Source organism: Nothoprocta perdicaria, unplaced genomic scaffold (genome assembly GCF_003342845.1).
Source record: "Nothoprocta perdicaria isolate Ctin4 unplaced genomic scaffold, notPer1 scaffold_21, whole genome shotgun sequence".
In the NCBI taxonomy this organism is placed as follows: domain Eukaryota; kingdom Metazoa; phylum Chordata; class Aves; order Tinamiformes; family Tinamidae; genus Nothoprocta; species Nothoprocta perdicaria.
This window is the reverse complement of record NW_020455316.1, coordinates 2465089-2483253: the sequence shown is the minus strand read 5'-3', so window position 1 is coordinate 2483253 and position 18165 is coordinate 2465089. Positions and strand designations below refer to the sequence as shown.

Here is an 18165-nt window from a genome sequence, read left to right as displayed (position 1 = left end):
CACTGAATAAAATCTCCTAAACAAGGGTAGTAACAAACMTTCTATAATTAGTTAAGGGCTCCGTATCAAGAACTCTGAAGTAGCAATGTATAAAATCCTTGAATATCTACGAGCAGTCACATAAAACAACACTGCAGAAAAGAAAAATTCCAGGCAGATTTGCCTTGTTCTAGTCAAGAAAGTACTCTTTGCCCATTTCTTCTAATTTACCTGCTATCAGACCTAGGATTCAAAACCTTCAAGAATGAATACTTCACATTCCTTTCATATAATGAAGTACAGACATCAAACACCTGACACTATCACTGCTATTACCAAAAGCAAGCCAGAAAGAAGGAGATAAGGTAATTTCAGTTAATATAACCACTTCATCTATGTCTCAGAAACATGATAAATATTAATGTATATAAATATTAATGAAATATTGCATATGAGGGGAAAAAAGGCAATAAYGGTCTTAGAAAAGATGTTAGTATTTCAAAAATCTTTTCCCAGACTTGCCATCTACAAACTTCATCAAAGACACAGTGCAATTATCTTCCTGTATGTCTCAGAAAAATCACACTTGTTTGCCTTTGGGCAGGGATACATTAATAAGGATTTTCTCTCCCTCTCTCTCTGTGCAGTTATGTATATGTACATAAACTGAATTTTTTGACTACTAACATGGCAGTTTATATGTCTCGTATGAATATTTCAAATACCTGGTAACATTCCTATTTGTCCTACTGAATGTGCACTGAAATGCCTGTGAAGTACTGCTATGTARTAACGGCTCGCTTTGAGCAATAAATCTAAACTGGCACAGGAGCTTAGTGGTTTTGTACATTCCTTAATGCACCATTTTGGCAAGAAATGCCTAACTTTAATAGAATACCTTAATACTCGGGTTGCTTACAAATGAACACAAGCGAGTAATTTATATTACAGAGAACAACATATCCCACAGTGAGGAAAAGGCCTTGGCTACTCCCAATTGACTAAGAACAGGTTTAAAACATATACATCGAAATGGAAAGGTTACAAAAAATCAGTATTAAGTATCTTCCAGGACAAAGTTTGGTTCAAAGCTCTTTTAACTGATGCAATTATTAGCAACCACACATTAAAAATTTGAAAAATCTAATGAATAATTAAACTCATGTCAACAGTTCCTGAAGAGCACCACTTATCTCCARAACATGTAAGTTCCTTTCAGCAACACCAGCTGCTAAGGTAAAATATTCCTGCCCATGTTTTTGTTCAAGATAGCTAAGAAGTTGGAAACCCATCCACTGATACTGGCTTCTGCTGTGAAGCAACTAAGTCTCTCTAGAATCTCCAAGCCACCAAGTAGGAGTCTCAAGGGGGGGGAGCAATTTCTCTGTTAATTGTATGTCACTTTGAGCTACAACTAATAATATAAACCATAAAATAACCTGTTTCTGAGACAAATTTCAGGATTACCTGTAACATCAGAAACTCAACTGAGCAACAGTGTATAAATTTGCATCTTACTGAGGAAGAACTATCCTTCTGTAGCTCCAAAAATAAATGCTTTAGACAGAATAGCCATRTAGAAAGAAATGGGTCCTTTAAACATGTTTATGCAATCTACACAATTTAATAAGTAAGGTTTTGTTTTCCCTAGGTAGTAACAGAAAGCTATTTTGAATATCCAAAGGGTTTTTTTCTGTGATAAACACAACATTTAGAATGGAAATACAGTGCTACTTTAATAAAAAGCTCAATATTTATCTTCTCAAATTAAAAATATGTCTGCTATTTATTAAGCATCACACCCTAAATAAGGTATTACTGGGAAGCAAAACAGAAAACATCGCTGTGCTCTTAGCTGTTTGAATACTGTTTGCAGTTCCACAACTTAAAAAAGGCAGTAGTAGAAGTACAGAAAGACACAAAGAGTTAGAATGTCTATGACTGACAGTAATGAACAGCCTGGATATAGGGAGTACTAAATGGATTAAATTACTTCAGCTTGGAAGATTTAAAACTGAGGTAATGTGAAAGACAGAATAAAATTATGAACAGAAAACAACTGCCTCCCATTTCTCACAACAAAAAGCCTAGGTTATTCCAACTTGACCAGGGACAATACTTCCTACATACTCCGTAACTCATGGCAATAATTTAATTCTGTACATTCAAAATATATAGGGGAAAAATCCCTTAGATAAATTAAATAAGGAAGGTCCAATCAAGTCTGTTAAGCACAGCCATGCAGATACAGCTTCCATGTGAGATGTGCCTTCCCACACTGCAAACTGATAGGAAGTGGGTGGTACAGAGGGCCCACTCCTAACATCTACTTTAAAAAAAAAAAAAAAAAAAAAAAAACACCCTACAATGCTTCTTAGGAGGTCATGGGTAACAGCATCTCAGCAACAGGACTGGGACTACAGGAAGGGGACGRAGATTGACAGCAGCCCTCTATCTACATTACAAAAAATTGTATACATTTCAATCCAAGAATTATCTTCACCACATTATCCGTAAGCATGGCTTACGGAGTTGTAGTTTATTAAACCAGATTGCAGATATGTTTTATTCTGGGGTGATAAGGCAATTACAGTTTGTCTTTTTGATCAAATGTTGACACAGAAAGAGTAGTCAAGCACTGGAACAGGCTGCCCAAGAAAGGGGTGCAGTCACTATCCCTGGCACCTAAGACACTTGGGGACATGGTTTAGCAGGCAAGGTGGTGACGTGTTTACAGTTGGGCTTGAGGATCTCGAAGGTCTTTTCCAACCACAATGATTCTATGATCCTATAAACACTTAAATGCTGAAGGGTCATAATAAAAATTATACAAGTTAATTTGAAGGGTTCCTGAAAAAAAAACTAAGTTGCAAATTAACCAAACTGAGTAATATATGTGTAGGTACTGTACACGGGGAGAGACTGAGGAAGGAAGCAGAGAAGGAAGGGGGAAAGTGGCAAGGCTGCATCTTTTAAAGCAATTTTAATACAGTATTTGGGGTTTAAATTAAGAAAGTGTTTGTCAAGTTCTGCTGGGAATACTGTTCTTCAGCAGTGTAGTTAAAGATGGCCAAAGAACAAATATAAGTTTTAGATATAAAGTTTTCATCTTGGTGTAAAAAGAAAAGATATTYAGAATTCAAGGACACAAACGTATGCATATGATGCAGGGCACAATACTGCCAAGCGCACAGAACACACAGAGTATCACAGAGCACAAAATTACAGGTATCATCTGGGACAGGTAGACATTTCTGCATTCTAAAACAAATACGTTTCCACAACCCAGTGTAATGATTGACATGCTAACAGCTCTGTTTGCCCTGAGAAAAATCCCAATGAAACTGTCATGAATATCTGTCCATATATTCTTTTAAAACATGTTTCTGTTTGCCTAGCACAGGACAATAGTTGATTACCAACTGACAATTAGAAATGTAAACACATTACAGTTCAAAAGTCACAAAATACATTTCTCCTTCAGCAACTGCGTGCATCTTTTAATATAAATCTAATGATATTGGGAAAACAATCTGTGTTTTTACTGCAATGTCTTTCTTATCAAGGTTTTTTTGAAGAATTACAGAGTTCCGAAAGTGGTTTTGTTTTGAAATGACGAGGTAATCAAAAACAAAACAAAATGAACAGCAACAAAAAAACAGATCCACATTCTCCTTTTGGTAATTACTAAACTAGATTCAAAATTAACCCAAAGATGACAACAGGAAACACTACTTATGTATTTGTCAAGTTAAGATGAAGCTAGAAACAAACCCAAGATATGGTAAAAATCACAAAAGTAACTGTATTACCAGCCACTTTTCCTGAAATTGTGTTTAAACACTTGAAGTTCTTCCAAACCAAGACTTAAATCAAATGCAAATGAAGTAGCCCCTTCCCCCTCAGCTTATTAATCATACCTTAATTTGTGCAAAAGGTCTGTCAAAGTTTCCAACATAAAGAAGACCAACATTCTGGGTGAGCAGCCTAGAAAAATGAAAAGAATCTTTTAAGATATCACTTTACATTCACACAAGCTCTCTGCACCTCCAGTAACTACTGCTAGACTCCAGCAGGGAGGCCAGCTTCATGACACTATGGCAAGAGATACCTTTGCAAATACAGCTACAGCATTCTGTTCTTCCTAGCGCAAAAGGAAAGACATGCATTAAAAATAGACATGCCACTGTCATTTGTGTTTATTGTGCAAGCAGCTCTTCAACAAAACCACTTCATGACTTCTTGTGGTGGATGCCACTCAAGGTACAAGAACGACAGGGTAACTGCCTATTCTGTTTATCAGACACTATCAGGGACAAGAAAGCAGCAAAAGCTAAGGACAAGCGTAAACATATTCAGAGCAACAGGCAGAAGAGTTAAACGAGATTAGGACAAATAAACTATGTAAAATAACATGAAAGTGTCAGCATTGCAAGAAGAGAAATAACAGAGAATTTCTGCTATATTTTCTAATGGCTTACTAACTAGAGAAGGCACCAGGCACAGTTTGTGGTTATTCTGTAAGTCAGTATGTACTCTAGCAAGATGTAGAAAGTCAGTAGGACAAGTGGATTCAAAGGAGTGGGGGTACCTTCGGGGTGGGGGTGGGGGGAAGCAAAGCAAAGTTTAACTTCTGCAAATACTGTGCAAAAAGTCTATTCTACTGCAGCACAAAACTTGAACATGAGAGAAACATCAGGGTGCCATTCTTGGGAAAATGAAGACAAATACAACACTGGAGACAAGGGACCAGCTAACCACACATCAGAACACCTTGCAGTCAGTTGGTAGCATCACTGTGTTGCCACTGCTAAGCAGAGCTGGAGCTGATATCCCTTCTTGCTACATGTCCCCTAAAAATCTTGTGGAGTGCAGAAACCCCATTAAGAGAAATGGACTGGTGACAGACAACTGAAAATTTATGCTTTGATTTAGAGAGACATTCAAAACCCATCATAATCTTCAATAGCTCCAAGTCTGCTTTAACTTATTAAGCACCTTGTACTTGCATCCTTTGATTCCACAACCCATTCATTCTAATAACAAGACCACCTGTATAGTCTATATTTCCTCCAACTAGAAATACCCAGGGAAAAAAAAGTAGGAATGCAGGCATAGTTCTGCTCAAGTCTAACAGTTTAACTGAGGTATCTCTTTTCAATAAGACATTTATATGTTTATGCATACACATCATAATATGTATTTTAAATTCATGGCGAGCTGCAAACTTCTGTGTATGAACATGTCCTTTTAAAACAACTTATCTTCATCTCCAGGCTTTTTTTTTTCCCCTCAAAAAAACCCACAAAACTAAGATAGCAATAAATCCTGATTTGGTTTTGAGTCTTCTCAGTTCTCAGAACATATATGATACACACAACCTTACGCTAGCTCTGTAACAAGTCCTACCAGTGCAACTCAGCAAAATGGCAGTCAAAGCAGTCAAGCATATAAAACACTAAGTAAGGCACTGCATCAAACTGTGTATTATCTTCAAAGTCCTTTTATAATTAGACACTGTATTCAAAAATACCACAGAACTGACAAGAATACTCAGAGGAAAGAAAGGTTAGTAAAGACTGGAGAAAAGTCAGTCACAGCGTGGGCATGCAGGTAGCTGCCTCCATACATTTTGTCCATTCATGTACCGGACTCAGCCTGGGAGACTTTTACAACTTTGCAATGGCTCTGCAGTGCTGACACGTGGAAGTCAGCATAAACTTGTCAAACTCATTTTCAGTCATAAATCAAATTTAATCAGAATGTAAGTCTCTGGAGATGAAAAAGCCAGCATATTGATCAGACCTTTTTTTTTCCTAGGAGCATAAAACAAATTCAGAAAATATTTAAGGGATTTCTAAATGAAAAGAAAGGTATGTGAGATAATTAGTGACAGCAGGTTAAAAGAGGATCCRTAAAAAGGATGGAAGGTAAGTCAATAAACGTGAGAGGGATATCTTAATGCAATAAACTGTTTTCAAGAACAGCAAGTAATTCTGGCAAGGTAGAGAAAGAAAGATTTACCAGCTGCATTTCTACCAAGGAACATAAAGAAGATACACAGTGTGATCATTCTCTCATGATCATGTTGTTTTCTTTACAAGATAGAACATAAAAATAATGGAGCATAGGATCATTGCAAATTTGAGTCCTCAGGATGATTTCATTTAGAAGTAATGAACACCTAGTGAAGCCCAGAACTCATCACTCCAAGAGACCTCATCACTGTCTATATTACTTAGTTCACCATTACTGGTGTACATCAAAAATCTGGAAACAYACTGCAAGGTTTGCTTCCCTAAATAGATAGATACGGACACAGAATTACAAGCTTGCTACTATTTATTCACATCTCACTATCTCAGCTGAAAAACATTTCACTTTTTTTACCCTCTGCATTCACACATCACTTCACAATTCAATACAGATTTCAGCAAAATATTTAGGGAACGGAAATACACCTGCAGTTCTCTTTTGTGTTCCTTTAAATAAAATGTGGTATTGTTCCTTCAGTTTTCAAGACTCCTCTTGAGTTCTTGAATTCTGAAGTTATAAATTTACATCACTTACATGCAAAGCTGGTCAGTTTTCCATATAACCAGTCAATGGAGTTGAAACAATCATCAAAATATCATCACAATTTAGTCTCCAGAAATACTCTTTCTTTCTTTCTTTCCTCAAATGGTCTTACCCRCAATAAAATCATTTACTTTAGGGTACTTATTATCAGCACAATTCCCACTGTGCAGGCATCAGCCTAGCATAAAAAAGCCAGGAGAGGTAAGAAGAGTGGCTTAAGAGACACTGTTATGGTTCCCAACTGGCCAGTCTACAGCAAGATACTGCCCTCGGTAACCACAAGCATTACCTTCAAAAACCCTCTATCCGTCAAAGAGGGGCATGAGACATAGCAGGATGTGTCAATCCCCATCTCATCCCTAGGAACTGGGCTCATTTAATCTCCAAGCTGCTCATATGGCTCATTAAGATGTGCTCCTCACCTTGAGGAAGCTCAAATTAAAGCCTTTCTTTTTGTTCYTCTTTATGACAATATAACACTGCATCTTTTAAGCACCTAAAATTAACTTTATACCACATAGCTCAACATGTCTAAATTGATGTGGATGTTCTCTCCTAATGCTCTCAACTAATTATCAGTTTAGTGTAACACAATAAACATTTGCCTTTAAAGACTTCTCAGCTGTATGATTATAAACATTTACGTGCTTCTTTTTGCCAATTTTAAAATGACTTTTTTAAACTAATTTCACATTTACATAGTTCTATTCTCAAAACACCAATAGTACTCAGCACCTAACCAGGCTAACGGCTGGGCATCACCATGCTGATCTTTTCTGTATTTGGCCAAAATCAGTATCAACTTAAAAAAACAGTGACAACAGTATATATGTAATTACATTTAAATTGGCATTCAAATAGTTACTCCTTAAAAATAACATAATGCAATCATCAAAAAAAAMCCACACTGGCAGGTCAACAGAGACTTTTATTTGAAATTTGCAACAGTAYACACAAACACGTCTCAAGTAATCAGCTTACAGGCTGCAATTGTTTTATTTGTACTCTGTGATATTCAAAATATTAGCAACACAATTCTTATTTTCTGTAAATAACAATAAAATAGAACAAAGAAAACATGACTGAGAAGCTGAGGCTCCTTAAGATGTGTTACCCATACTGAGCATTTCACTACTGGCTCTTACACACTTACGCGAGGAGATTTCTGGGCAGCTGGGCCCATTCCAGGGGCTGTTCCATTACGTTCCTTACAAACATCACAATAATGCATCATGACCAAGTGTGTCTGACTTTTTCCAATACAATRTCAAAATCATAAGCACCCTCCCAGCATCAAAAAATGCTACCTGGTTGCAATCCAAATCCCTCCTTTCTGCCTTAAATATTCCAGACTTGGTCTCTTTTCRCACTACAAAATACATCTGCCTGTTCAAAATCCTACCTGTAGAGGTCGTGTCTGTGAGAGAAGCTAGTGAGGGAGCAGGCATGGTCAGGCAAGCTAATAAAGTGGTGGCAGTAGTGACTATAAGTAACCTACATTTGGTAATTTGATGTATGGGGGAGGCAAAGGAATTTGCAACTGAATCGTTGMGAGACGTTTAAGGGAGCAATGATACAGTCTGCACTGGAAAGCAGGGAATGGGAGGGTTTGGTGCCTAAGGGTACTTGTGCAGCAGGGGCTTGATTTACCATGAAGCTCCTCCTTTCCAAACCCAGCTAACTATGAGCTGGGACAGTCACTGCACTACTGCCATCATCCTAATACCATCTTTGGCTATCGGACCTACCTTTCATTGGGGACTTTACAAGCACAACACATTTCAAACCACCTTSGTCACCTTCTCTCTCTCTCCATACACAGTACTAACTTAATAAGAGTTGCCTACTTTAAATGAAGATGGACATTTCAAGATCCTCAACAAAAAGGCAAGCAGAGCTCAGTGACACAAAATACTTCAGGTAAGAGCAGTCCTTTATGAAGTTGTATAAGGCAGACATCAAACAGCTCCTCTACATCCTGTTGTGAGGTGGGCTTCATGGATGCCCCTTGATCTTCAGCAGAACCTAAACATGTACCGCTTTGCGCTCAACAGGCTGTGTTGCAAATCGGGCTAGTTCGAAACACAAGTTTGAAAGCACAAGTTGAGACTGGTTCAAACACAGTTTGTCTACTCTATCTGATAGACTTCTTCTGAACTATCCGCATCCGCTGTGCAGAGGATGGAAGCTGCTTTCCAGAGTGGAGCATGCAGAGAAATGCAGGGAGCAGGGATGGAGCTAGGAGCCGCCGCCTCTCACAGGAGCAAGTTACTGCAGCCTAGTGAACGCGGTAACTTGCTCCTGTGCGAGGCAGCAGCTCCTCTGCTTGCTCTGGGCGAAGTCTGTGGCGCGGTGCGCAGGAATGCAGCCAGGTCTGCAACTCACGGCTCTAGGCAGCAGCACAGAAGGCAAAGAGCCTTGGAAAGCAGGAGCACGCGTGGAAAAACACAGGCTGGACAGCAGAAGGGTTGAAGAAAGGAAAAGATGTGTGGCTTTAGAAAGGTCAAGTGTGCAGCAACACAGGGAGAAAGCATGAGTTCCCTGTTTTTTCAGGAGAARAACTGCCACAAAACAGGCACAACACTAGAGGCATGCAAAGCAGCGCTTTAAGTATCCACCACCCCTCCTGCAACTTCTCCCTTAAATTCCCCAAATACATCACCAAAATTCAAGAACTGGCAACAGCTCCAACTACATCTTGCAGCCTATGTTAGTAGGCAATTCTAACTTATTTTGACATACATCCTGGCTGATGAATAGTTCATTACTTCCCATAAACTGAGTACCTCAATTCTGTACTGTTTTTATTCTTGACTGTTGCCTGTTTTTTCCACTAGATCTTGCAAGCAAAAAGTCCGAATCTAGGCGAGTACACTGCATACCAGTAACGACACTTGGTGCTTTTCATCTGGGTTTTAGGATATCTTTCATTCTTCTTTATTAATTTATTAAGATTCACTAGTGCCACAATCTGCCACCAAAACTTTGTTAAAACAAGATCTTGCTATTATGCTGCATTAGATAACCAAAGAAGGTCAGGCAAGTACTAGAGTGCATTCAAGATAGCACAAACTTCTAAAAATGCTAGCTTTATACCTGTGCAAATCCATTCCTCTAATGACGGTGCAGACAGAATTTACTGATCAGCAGCTGAGGAACAGCAGCAAGAATATTATTTATTCTGCACTGAAAGAACTCGCTTCAGATCAGAGTTCTTTGGTTGATCGAAGTGGASGACTGAGACCTGAAATATCCTTGGGATCGCACAGAAGAGATTTCACCGTAACAGATACAGAGAAATACCAATTGCACTGATGAGAGTGGCATTAAGATCCACATCCTCATAGCATCTTAAAGTCAGAAGCACAAGACAGATAAAACAGGCCCGGGATCTSATGCAACTACTTTGTCCTCTGCATGCCACCCAAGACATCTGCAGCCTTCAAAGAGTTTGCTGGTTTAAAGACACCAGCTCTGGGAGCACTTGTGTTAAACATGGAAGAGACTGGGAGCAACAGTGAAAGAAAAAAATCCCAGACCCACTGAAGTTTGTCTTTTGAGCCCCTCCTTGACCTTTAGTAGTAGAACTACCTCAGCATTTGCACTAGCAGATGATCAAGAACATTTTTTTTTTTAAAAGATAACTTAATACACAAATAATAAAGTTTAGAGAAAATTTAAGGTGAATCACTATAACCACATTTACATTTTAAACCCTCATATTTAATGTAACTGTATCTCCAAATCCTTTATCAATGGGGATTAATACTATCATCCAAACACTTTGACATTTTTGAAGATACTATTTTTGCAATAGTGGCACACAAAAAATCCAGTGTTAAGCTGTATATAACCTTTTAACTATTTCTGTAAGTTTTTCCTGATGCATTATAGCATTTTAGGCAGAAATAGTTRTTGCAAGCGGTAAACACTGAAGAGTAGGAATCTCAAGAACAAAAGAACTATCACATGTACTGTAATGGTATTCCCAAACATCATTTGAACAGAGTTCTCAGAAACACCTTTCTATATGTAGGTAACTACATCATTTTACAAATTTTATACCTCATTATAAAAATAAATTACCCGAGTGTCATTATTATAGACTAAGGCATGAACACAAATGAAGTTTCATGCCAGAAACTTCATGGCAGAGAGGTCACAGGATGCAGTTGACAGCCTCTTAAGAATAAAATAAGTATACTGTATTTGTCTTGTGTTCCTTTAAATTGTCAGGTACAACTGTACACTGTACTGCAATACCTTAACTAAGAAATGAAAAGCAATTTCTTAAGTGGTCTCTTAAGTCATAATTTTGATTATTCTATAGACTTGCTTAGGCTAAATATTCTTTGCTGCTTTTCAACTCTTCTTGTAATAATATTCCTAAAAATATTAAGAACAYGCAGTAAGAAAATCATAGAAATATAAACAGAAAAAAAATATTAAAACTTGGCAATAGGGTCAAAATAATTAACTTTCTACATTCAAATTGATTTTATTTTTAAACATTGATATATTGCATTATTAATTTATTTCACAGACCACTCTGGGTAGAACAGTGAAAATATCATGAGGTTATGATGAAGAAGGCTAGCATCAGTGCAAGGGTTAGTTTGTAAATTTTAACTGAATGCATATGTAGTCAGCAAGTAATATGCATTTTTTTTTGAAATTGTACACAGCCGAAGAGCTTAAGAGTAGAAACAGAAACATGGCCATTTTGGATATWCAGTGGGGATGTGAGGATGTCCTCAGATTACTAACAGATGGGAAAGGTCCCATGGAAAAATATTATGCACAATTACTTACATGGAGAAAATGGAAAAATCATTTCAGAGAATAAAAAGGTTGAGAAGAGACACAACTAAATACAAATGGGAAGACTGTAAATAATTTTACATTGCTAAACTCTCCGGAATAAAAGATCCCCCAAGAAATTTAAGCAATTCTCAATTCTGAGAATTTGCAGAATATCTCAAATCTAGTTGACTACAAAAATCATTAACACAAAATTATAAATAACTAATTTCAAGGAAAAAAATCTTGAACTCCGTTTTCTAACACTGTCAGCTTTCCAAGAGCATGTATTGCTAGTCATATTAATATCATCGCTGCTTTCCACAACACATGCAATCCAGAGAAAACATCCATGTTACATGTTAACTCCCCTTTAGAGGACAGTTAGAAGTCAAAAAAATAAACAGCCATCTAGAGAGCTTGTACAACAAGATGTATTCATTTGCTCATACTTGCGGTGATGCTCTGTACGTGTTCCCGGATCAAGTTTAAAAAAAAAAAAAAAGAAGACCAATATCAAGCTTTATTTAGAATTACAAGAACTTTGATAGCATCAGATAGCAACTGGGGTGGGGGGTGAGGGGAAAAGGGAAAATGAAGAAAAATGTACGTGTGTGTCCAAAACCACTTTCTTCTGCTTACCACATTTGTATCTAGTGCTGGCAATACATTTGTGACAAGATGCTGATGTTTGTTCAGTCTTCGCCTTAGCAACAAAGCACATGAAGTATTTTTGCTGTATTAACCTTATACAAGTAAAGCAGAAAAGAAAATAAAGAAAAAATACCTATTAAGTAATCATGTCCATTCCTTCAGCAAAGGAATTATTATTCCCTGTAGTATAATGAGCAATTTGGCCAGGCTGGCCATAAATTGTATAGAAAACGAGGCTGCTTGCCTTTCCTCTGGGAGATTGCTACGCAGTTTAAAAGTATTCACTAACAGAACCTATTTCCGAAAAAGTCTCMGTTTTCCTTTCTGAATATCATGCCTTCAGTTCACTGAAATACCAGGCAGAAGTTAAGAAAAATGTATTCCCAATTTTTAAAAAGTAATCGTGTGAGACACAGGGTGTACAGCAACTCTGCACCAGTTTATCCACACACCACAAAATAAGAGCACTCACACGCACCATCAGCACATTAGCTGAACTACAAACCCCTGTTTGGTTTGGGCCTCATGCATCCTGTCTGCTCGACCACCTTCTGAAGTAACACAGACCACATTAGCAAATTCAACACATAGAACTGCAGTTAAAATTTGACAGTGTGACACTAAACTTTACAAGTTGAGATTTCAATGTAAGAAGATAGTCACAGATGTTCCATAGTTGTAATAAAGGCCTTTTAGAAGTGTCTCAGTAGCTACGTAAGAAAAATAGCTTACGAATAGCAAAAAGATAAAAATCAAAGAGACTAAGGCAAGAGAGAAATAAGCAAACAAAAACTCTTGTTATAKCTTGTAAAAAATTCAGTAGATTCAACTTGATCATGGGAAACTAGAAGGAACAATTAAAGAAAACAGGGATACTGGTGAAAAGTCAATTTGCTTGTTCCCAAACCAAAACAGTAAGTACAAAGACATTCAGTCAGGACCATATATTTCTAGTAACCAAAATGAAATGCCCGCAGAAACGGGAGTATTAAAASCAAAGCTGGGCTACTATTGATAAATAAGGTAAAATAAACTACTAAACTCAGACGCTACATATGCACAATTTCCAAAAGAGCTTCATATGTAGGTTCTAAATTGCTAGTAAAACTCTGTCTTCAGTCTTTAAGTGGGCTAATTCATGTTAACTTCTGTTCAGAGCTGGGAGTTGCAGTTGTCAGTGCAATGTGGTTGGGCATTGTGTGCCTTGGTCACAGAGGGTTGGGCATCCCCKGCACTCACACTGAAGCTGCATCTGCCTCTCTTGATTGTTTCACTGAATRAGTGTTTTAAGAACAGGAGGGAGGGAGGCAGCACCATCTTGACTGCCAAAGAGATTCTGCTATCACCTCCCCCAAAGTAATTTACTGAAAAAATAAAACTAGACAGTAAGTACTTTTATATATGAGATGCTACTTACTGTTATGTATGGATCAAAGCCTTAAGAGGCCAGGGAGGTAGAATAAATAGTCAGTTTTCATCTTGACAAAGACTAAGTAACAATTCAGTCTATGTGGCAGACTTTAACATATTAGTAATCTTAAAAGTCCTGAACTAAGGAAGTCTGCTGACAAAGCAAGCCATGAGGCAAATGCAGACAACTTTGGTTCATCAATTTGAAAGAGAGCTGCTGCCGTATKTACAATCATCCACTCAACCTTAACTCTGCCCTTCTCAGCAATGAAAGACGTGTGCTCCCGTGGATATGATTTAGGGCAGAAACTCACCTTATTTAATTAAGGACTGTTATCATAACGTATAGGACTCTGGCCACTAAAATTTAGCTATTTTGGCTTGATTTTAAAGGTAAGTGAACACATGGAGTTTTACCATTGCTTTGTCCTTGCTTTTTCTTTTTTTATATATATAATTTTTATATATTATATGTAATATGCATATAATTTACATATATATAAAATATATATGCACACACACATAAACACACATTTATATATTTATAAAGTGTTCTGCATAACTATTCATATGATTGGAGCAGAGCTGAAATCGAAGCATTCAGCAGTTTTAACACTGAAACATGGTTTTGCTGAAAAACTATGACAAAGCACTGGCAGAAAAGCCATGATAAAACATAATCTGGTCATGGTCTCTGATGTTGTCTTCCACATGCCAGCACAGTTGCTCCAACTGCTTTCTGCTGTTCCCAGTGCCCTCCCCTCTGGTGGCACAACCACTTGGCATCCCCCAGCTGCTGGCCCTTCTATGGGCTTAGCTGGTGGCCCTTCTAAGTTAGACCCAAAGGCCATTCTGCACCTTGGCCAAATAGAAGGAGCCCCCCCACAACAAGGAAAAGGCACTTTCATATCCTGCAGATGTGACTCTGCCACATATTAAGAAGTTGATAAATTATGCATGCAAGAATTTTTTCAGCAAAGACACCAGAAACTGCTCTTAAGCACAGCCTGGTGTCCCAAGTCAATGAGCTGGCAGCAATATGAGAGCAAAACAAAGACTGAGCAGGTGCTCTGCACCTCCTTTCTCAGAACAAAAGACCAAAGAGTGGCCAACTGAAGAAGAATTCAAATCTGTTAAATATTTCATCACAAAACATGTAATTAGACTGGAGCTCACTGGTGCTGCCATGGTAGACTAGAAAGGACTGAAATGTAGATGCATAATAAAAATATAGAGCGCATTAATAAATTCTCTTTAAAAAACAGCAGAGGTTAGAAAATTCTCTAGCCTAGGTGGATCACAGACATGATGAGCACGAAGRCTCCCACATTCCTGCTGCACCTCCTCAGTGGGAATGCATCATGAAAGAGCATTGGCAGCCACATGCATGTGCATTACCAGACCACTCTAAGTACTTGCTCTTCTTCCTGCCTCCCCACATTGCTTTAATGATTTATTCAAAATAAATACCTAATTAATTAATCATGTACAACCACAACAATGATTTACAGTCTAAGAAGCATTCAGGTATGAGTTCAAGTGGGAATATGCAGACTGTAGAAYTTGCCATCTGAAGCACAAAACAGACTTTTTTAAATTTCAAAACGCACACCATACACACACAGCCATCCACTGCCCAGACAGGACAGATACTAGCACAACTCAATTATCTGTTGCTCACAAATCTACTATGCAGATTAAGGCAGGAAGACTTACAGAGACTTCATGAACTCCTCCAAAATCTTTTCCTTTTACATCAGCTCTTTACAAACTAAGTTCCTCTGCTTATTCTTTACATGACCTTTGTATGAACTCCTGTTTTACAGCACTTCTTCAGGTAGCAAGAAATGGAGAACAAAGTATTCTGCACACTGCAGGATTCAGGAAAACCTCTAGTCTTAAGAAATGTACTTGAACTATTTCCCCAAGTGTCATAGAGGATCACTCATTACCTCTGCAGTGCTAATTGCCAACACCATCCTGCTGACTATTGTGTCTGTTATCTGGAAGCTGTCCCAGCAGAGCTGTGCTGTTGAACACAGAGCTCTATTGCTCTGCTCAGAAACCAGCATCCTTACACTTAATACCAGGGTGCTCTGCTTCACAAGCACCACATCTCCAGTTACCACGTTCCCTATTCCTCTTCCTTACCTTTACTTGTAACACACAGTAATTAGTTCCTTGAAGCTGTGTTTCCAGCTTTGTTTAGGCTTTTACAGAAGATTCCTCCCCTTCTTTCTCCACCTTGAGAACTATTTACTCCATGCATCTTGAATTGAGGGAGGGTAAACATTCTTTCCCTGAAATGCCTTGATGCCAGAGAGGAGCAGGGAAACGGCAGYTTGGGCAACACTACGAAATAGAGGGCTTCAGATACAGGTGAAAAGTGTAAAGTTTAAAAAAAAAAGTATTCCTGATCTCTTTTTCAATGCTAGCTTTACAGACTTAAAATATTAGCATATTTTGCAATGTGCTATCTAAAAAGCCAAAGAACCTGGACACTGGATGATAAGCAACAWGCAAAAACAAATCTTTCCTATGAACCAGGGAATAATGAATTCTTCATAAAAATACTATGTTCTTATTACAGAAAAAGAGTACCTCTTCATTTACCATCCTTAATTATGCATTTTTATTACATAGGGCACACAAAGAGCATCAATGATTAAACATTAAGCAGATAAGAATTAGTTATTTCTAGTCCCGGACTGGTAACTACTGATTTAACTGGTACCAAGATGACCTGGTTCTTTTATCTAGTTATGAGAAGATTTATGTAACATAAATTAAGGTATTAATTAACAAATATGCAGTATTGCTTTTTTTTTTTTTTTTTTAATCTTTTTGCAATGCACCTCCAAGATACCATTTTTTAACTGAAAGTAACTTCGCATGTCCTTTTGGACCAGATTTTACCCTTACTAAAATGCTCGCTAGAAAAATCACCACAGGTAACTTTATTGGGAAAAGAATATATTAACTACACAGATTATATGCTTATGCTTTTTTGGAAAAATAATTTATTCCAACTAATTCCACTGAAATTTGAAAAATTCATCAYATTATTCACTATAAACACTATTAACTAAAACTGAATTCAGGTCTGGCAAGATAAAACAAGGTCTGTAGGAAAAAGCAGCACATTCAGTTAAAATGATACAGTTGGGAAGGAAGAGAAGCAGAGCATGCAAATTCATCTTAAACTTGAGGAAAAGCTTTGATGTCTCAAATTTCATCTATTTTTTAAATAGATCAGATGAGCTCAGTAAAACCTATTCTTATAGAGGAAGCCTATAGCCTATTCCCCGTCTTACCTACATCTTCAAATGACCTTATATAYGAACTGGTATATAGCAATGCAGTTTCAGTTATTTCATGGAAAACTTGTTCATTTTAACCATGCTATCAGATAGCACTACGTGAAACTATCACATCAGAGTAGCAAATGAGAGAAAATATAAAATAATCACTTTTATTGTGACAAAAATCCTGCAAATCTGCATGCAAATTTGGAAAAGAGAAAGAAAAAAACTAAAACTTCATCAGGAATACAAATATTGTGACTATTTGGGAACAGTAGCGCAGAAGGGAAGCCACTAAAAGGACAAACTTGCAGAGCACATTCCTGTAACAGACYATGGAAAATCCACATTTTAACACATGGCTGCTGTCAAGTCATGTAACAAGTAGGAAACCCAAAAACGAAGTTTCTCATCTCCTTTTATAATCAGGTTTCCTCAAGGAACTATAATTTAAGAGTGGTAGAAGTTATTCTGCTTATTTAGCTACTACAAATCTATGCTCTGGCTCTAAATGTTCCAGCACAAGTAATGTGGAGCTCCTAGGGTCAAACTGTAGTGTTTTGGAAGGCTGGTGGTCACCTTCAAGGTCCTTTGATGCTTTGTAAGCATATGGCCTAACAATAACTTGACTACACTGGCAATCYCTATAATTTTATACATTTTTTCTAATATATTTAATTTCAAACTCATAATATTGCTTTTCTACAGCCAGCACTTACACAGGAAGAACACTGATCTATGATGGATACAAAGCACTCTATTGTTAAGCAGTGAAAGAATTAACTCCAGGTTTACTTTATGAGCCCACACTTAGTTTCTTGAATTGGTAAAAGAACATCAGTGAGATGACATTTGATATAAATGCTGCAAAATAAAGTTTTAATTGTTCTTTTAGAGAAATCCTTTTTCTGCTTAAAAATTAAAAAAGCTATTTCCTTCTTCAAAGCTACTTTCAACATCACCTTGTTATTATGTCAAAAAACCATCAGACAGCAAAGAGGCACTCAATTTAAGCATAAATCAAGACTAAGACAGAATGCAATTGCTGTGCTTGGCATTTGAAACCTGAATGGAAAAGTATTTTTTCTTGATACTGGAAGAGAGGAAGAGTAGCTTTAAGAGGACCTAGAGGATTCTTCTTCTCTAAGTTTTTACAGAGACATCCAAGCTCAAGGAGCCCAAGGATGGAAAGGGGATGCAACCTACTGTCTGAGAGCATTGCAAAACTTTTTTTTTAGGTTTTTAGGTGTTAGGGTTTTTTTAGGTTCATAAAGCCCAAACATTTTCTGCAACTGCCTAAATCTCCCAKACAATTCTATAGACCCTACCTATGCTTGAAGTTTATCAGTAGACTTTTCTTATGTAGATATACCTTTAAGTAACAGCAGAACAGAGCTCATGAGGATGGGGGTTATGGGGGTATTAGGTAGGCAAACTTGAG

The 18165-nt window shown here is 37.5% G+C and overlaps 1 protein-coding gene across 3 annotated transcripts in view; it reads right to left on the bottom strand.

The window, feature by feature from the left end:
- The window catches only part of RNGTT (RNA guanylyltransferase and 5'-phosphatase), a 164571-nt gene that overhangs the window by 25900 nt on the left and 120506 nt on the right, over positions 1-18165 (bottom strand). For all 3 annotated transcript variants that reach the window (XM_026038425.1, XM_026038426.1, XM_026038424.1), the window contains one exon: positions 3900-3966. In XM_026038425.1, coding sequence (XP_025894210.1) covers positions 3900-3966 — 67 coding nt within the window. The remainder of the gene's footprint in view (positions 1-3899; positions 3967-18165) is intronic.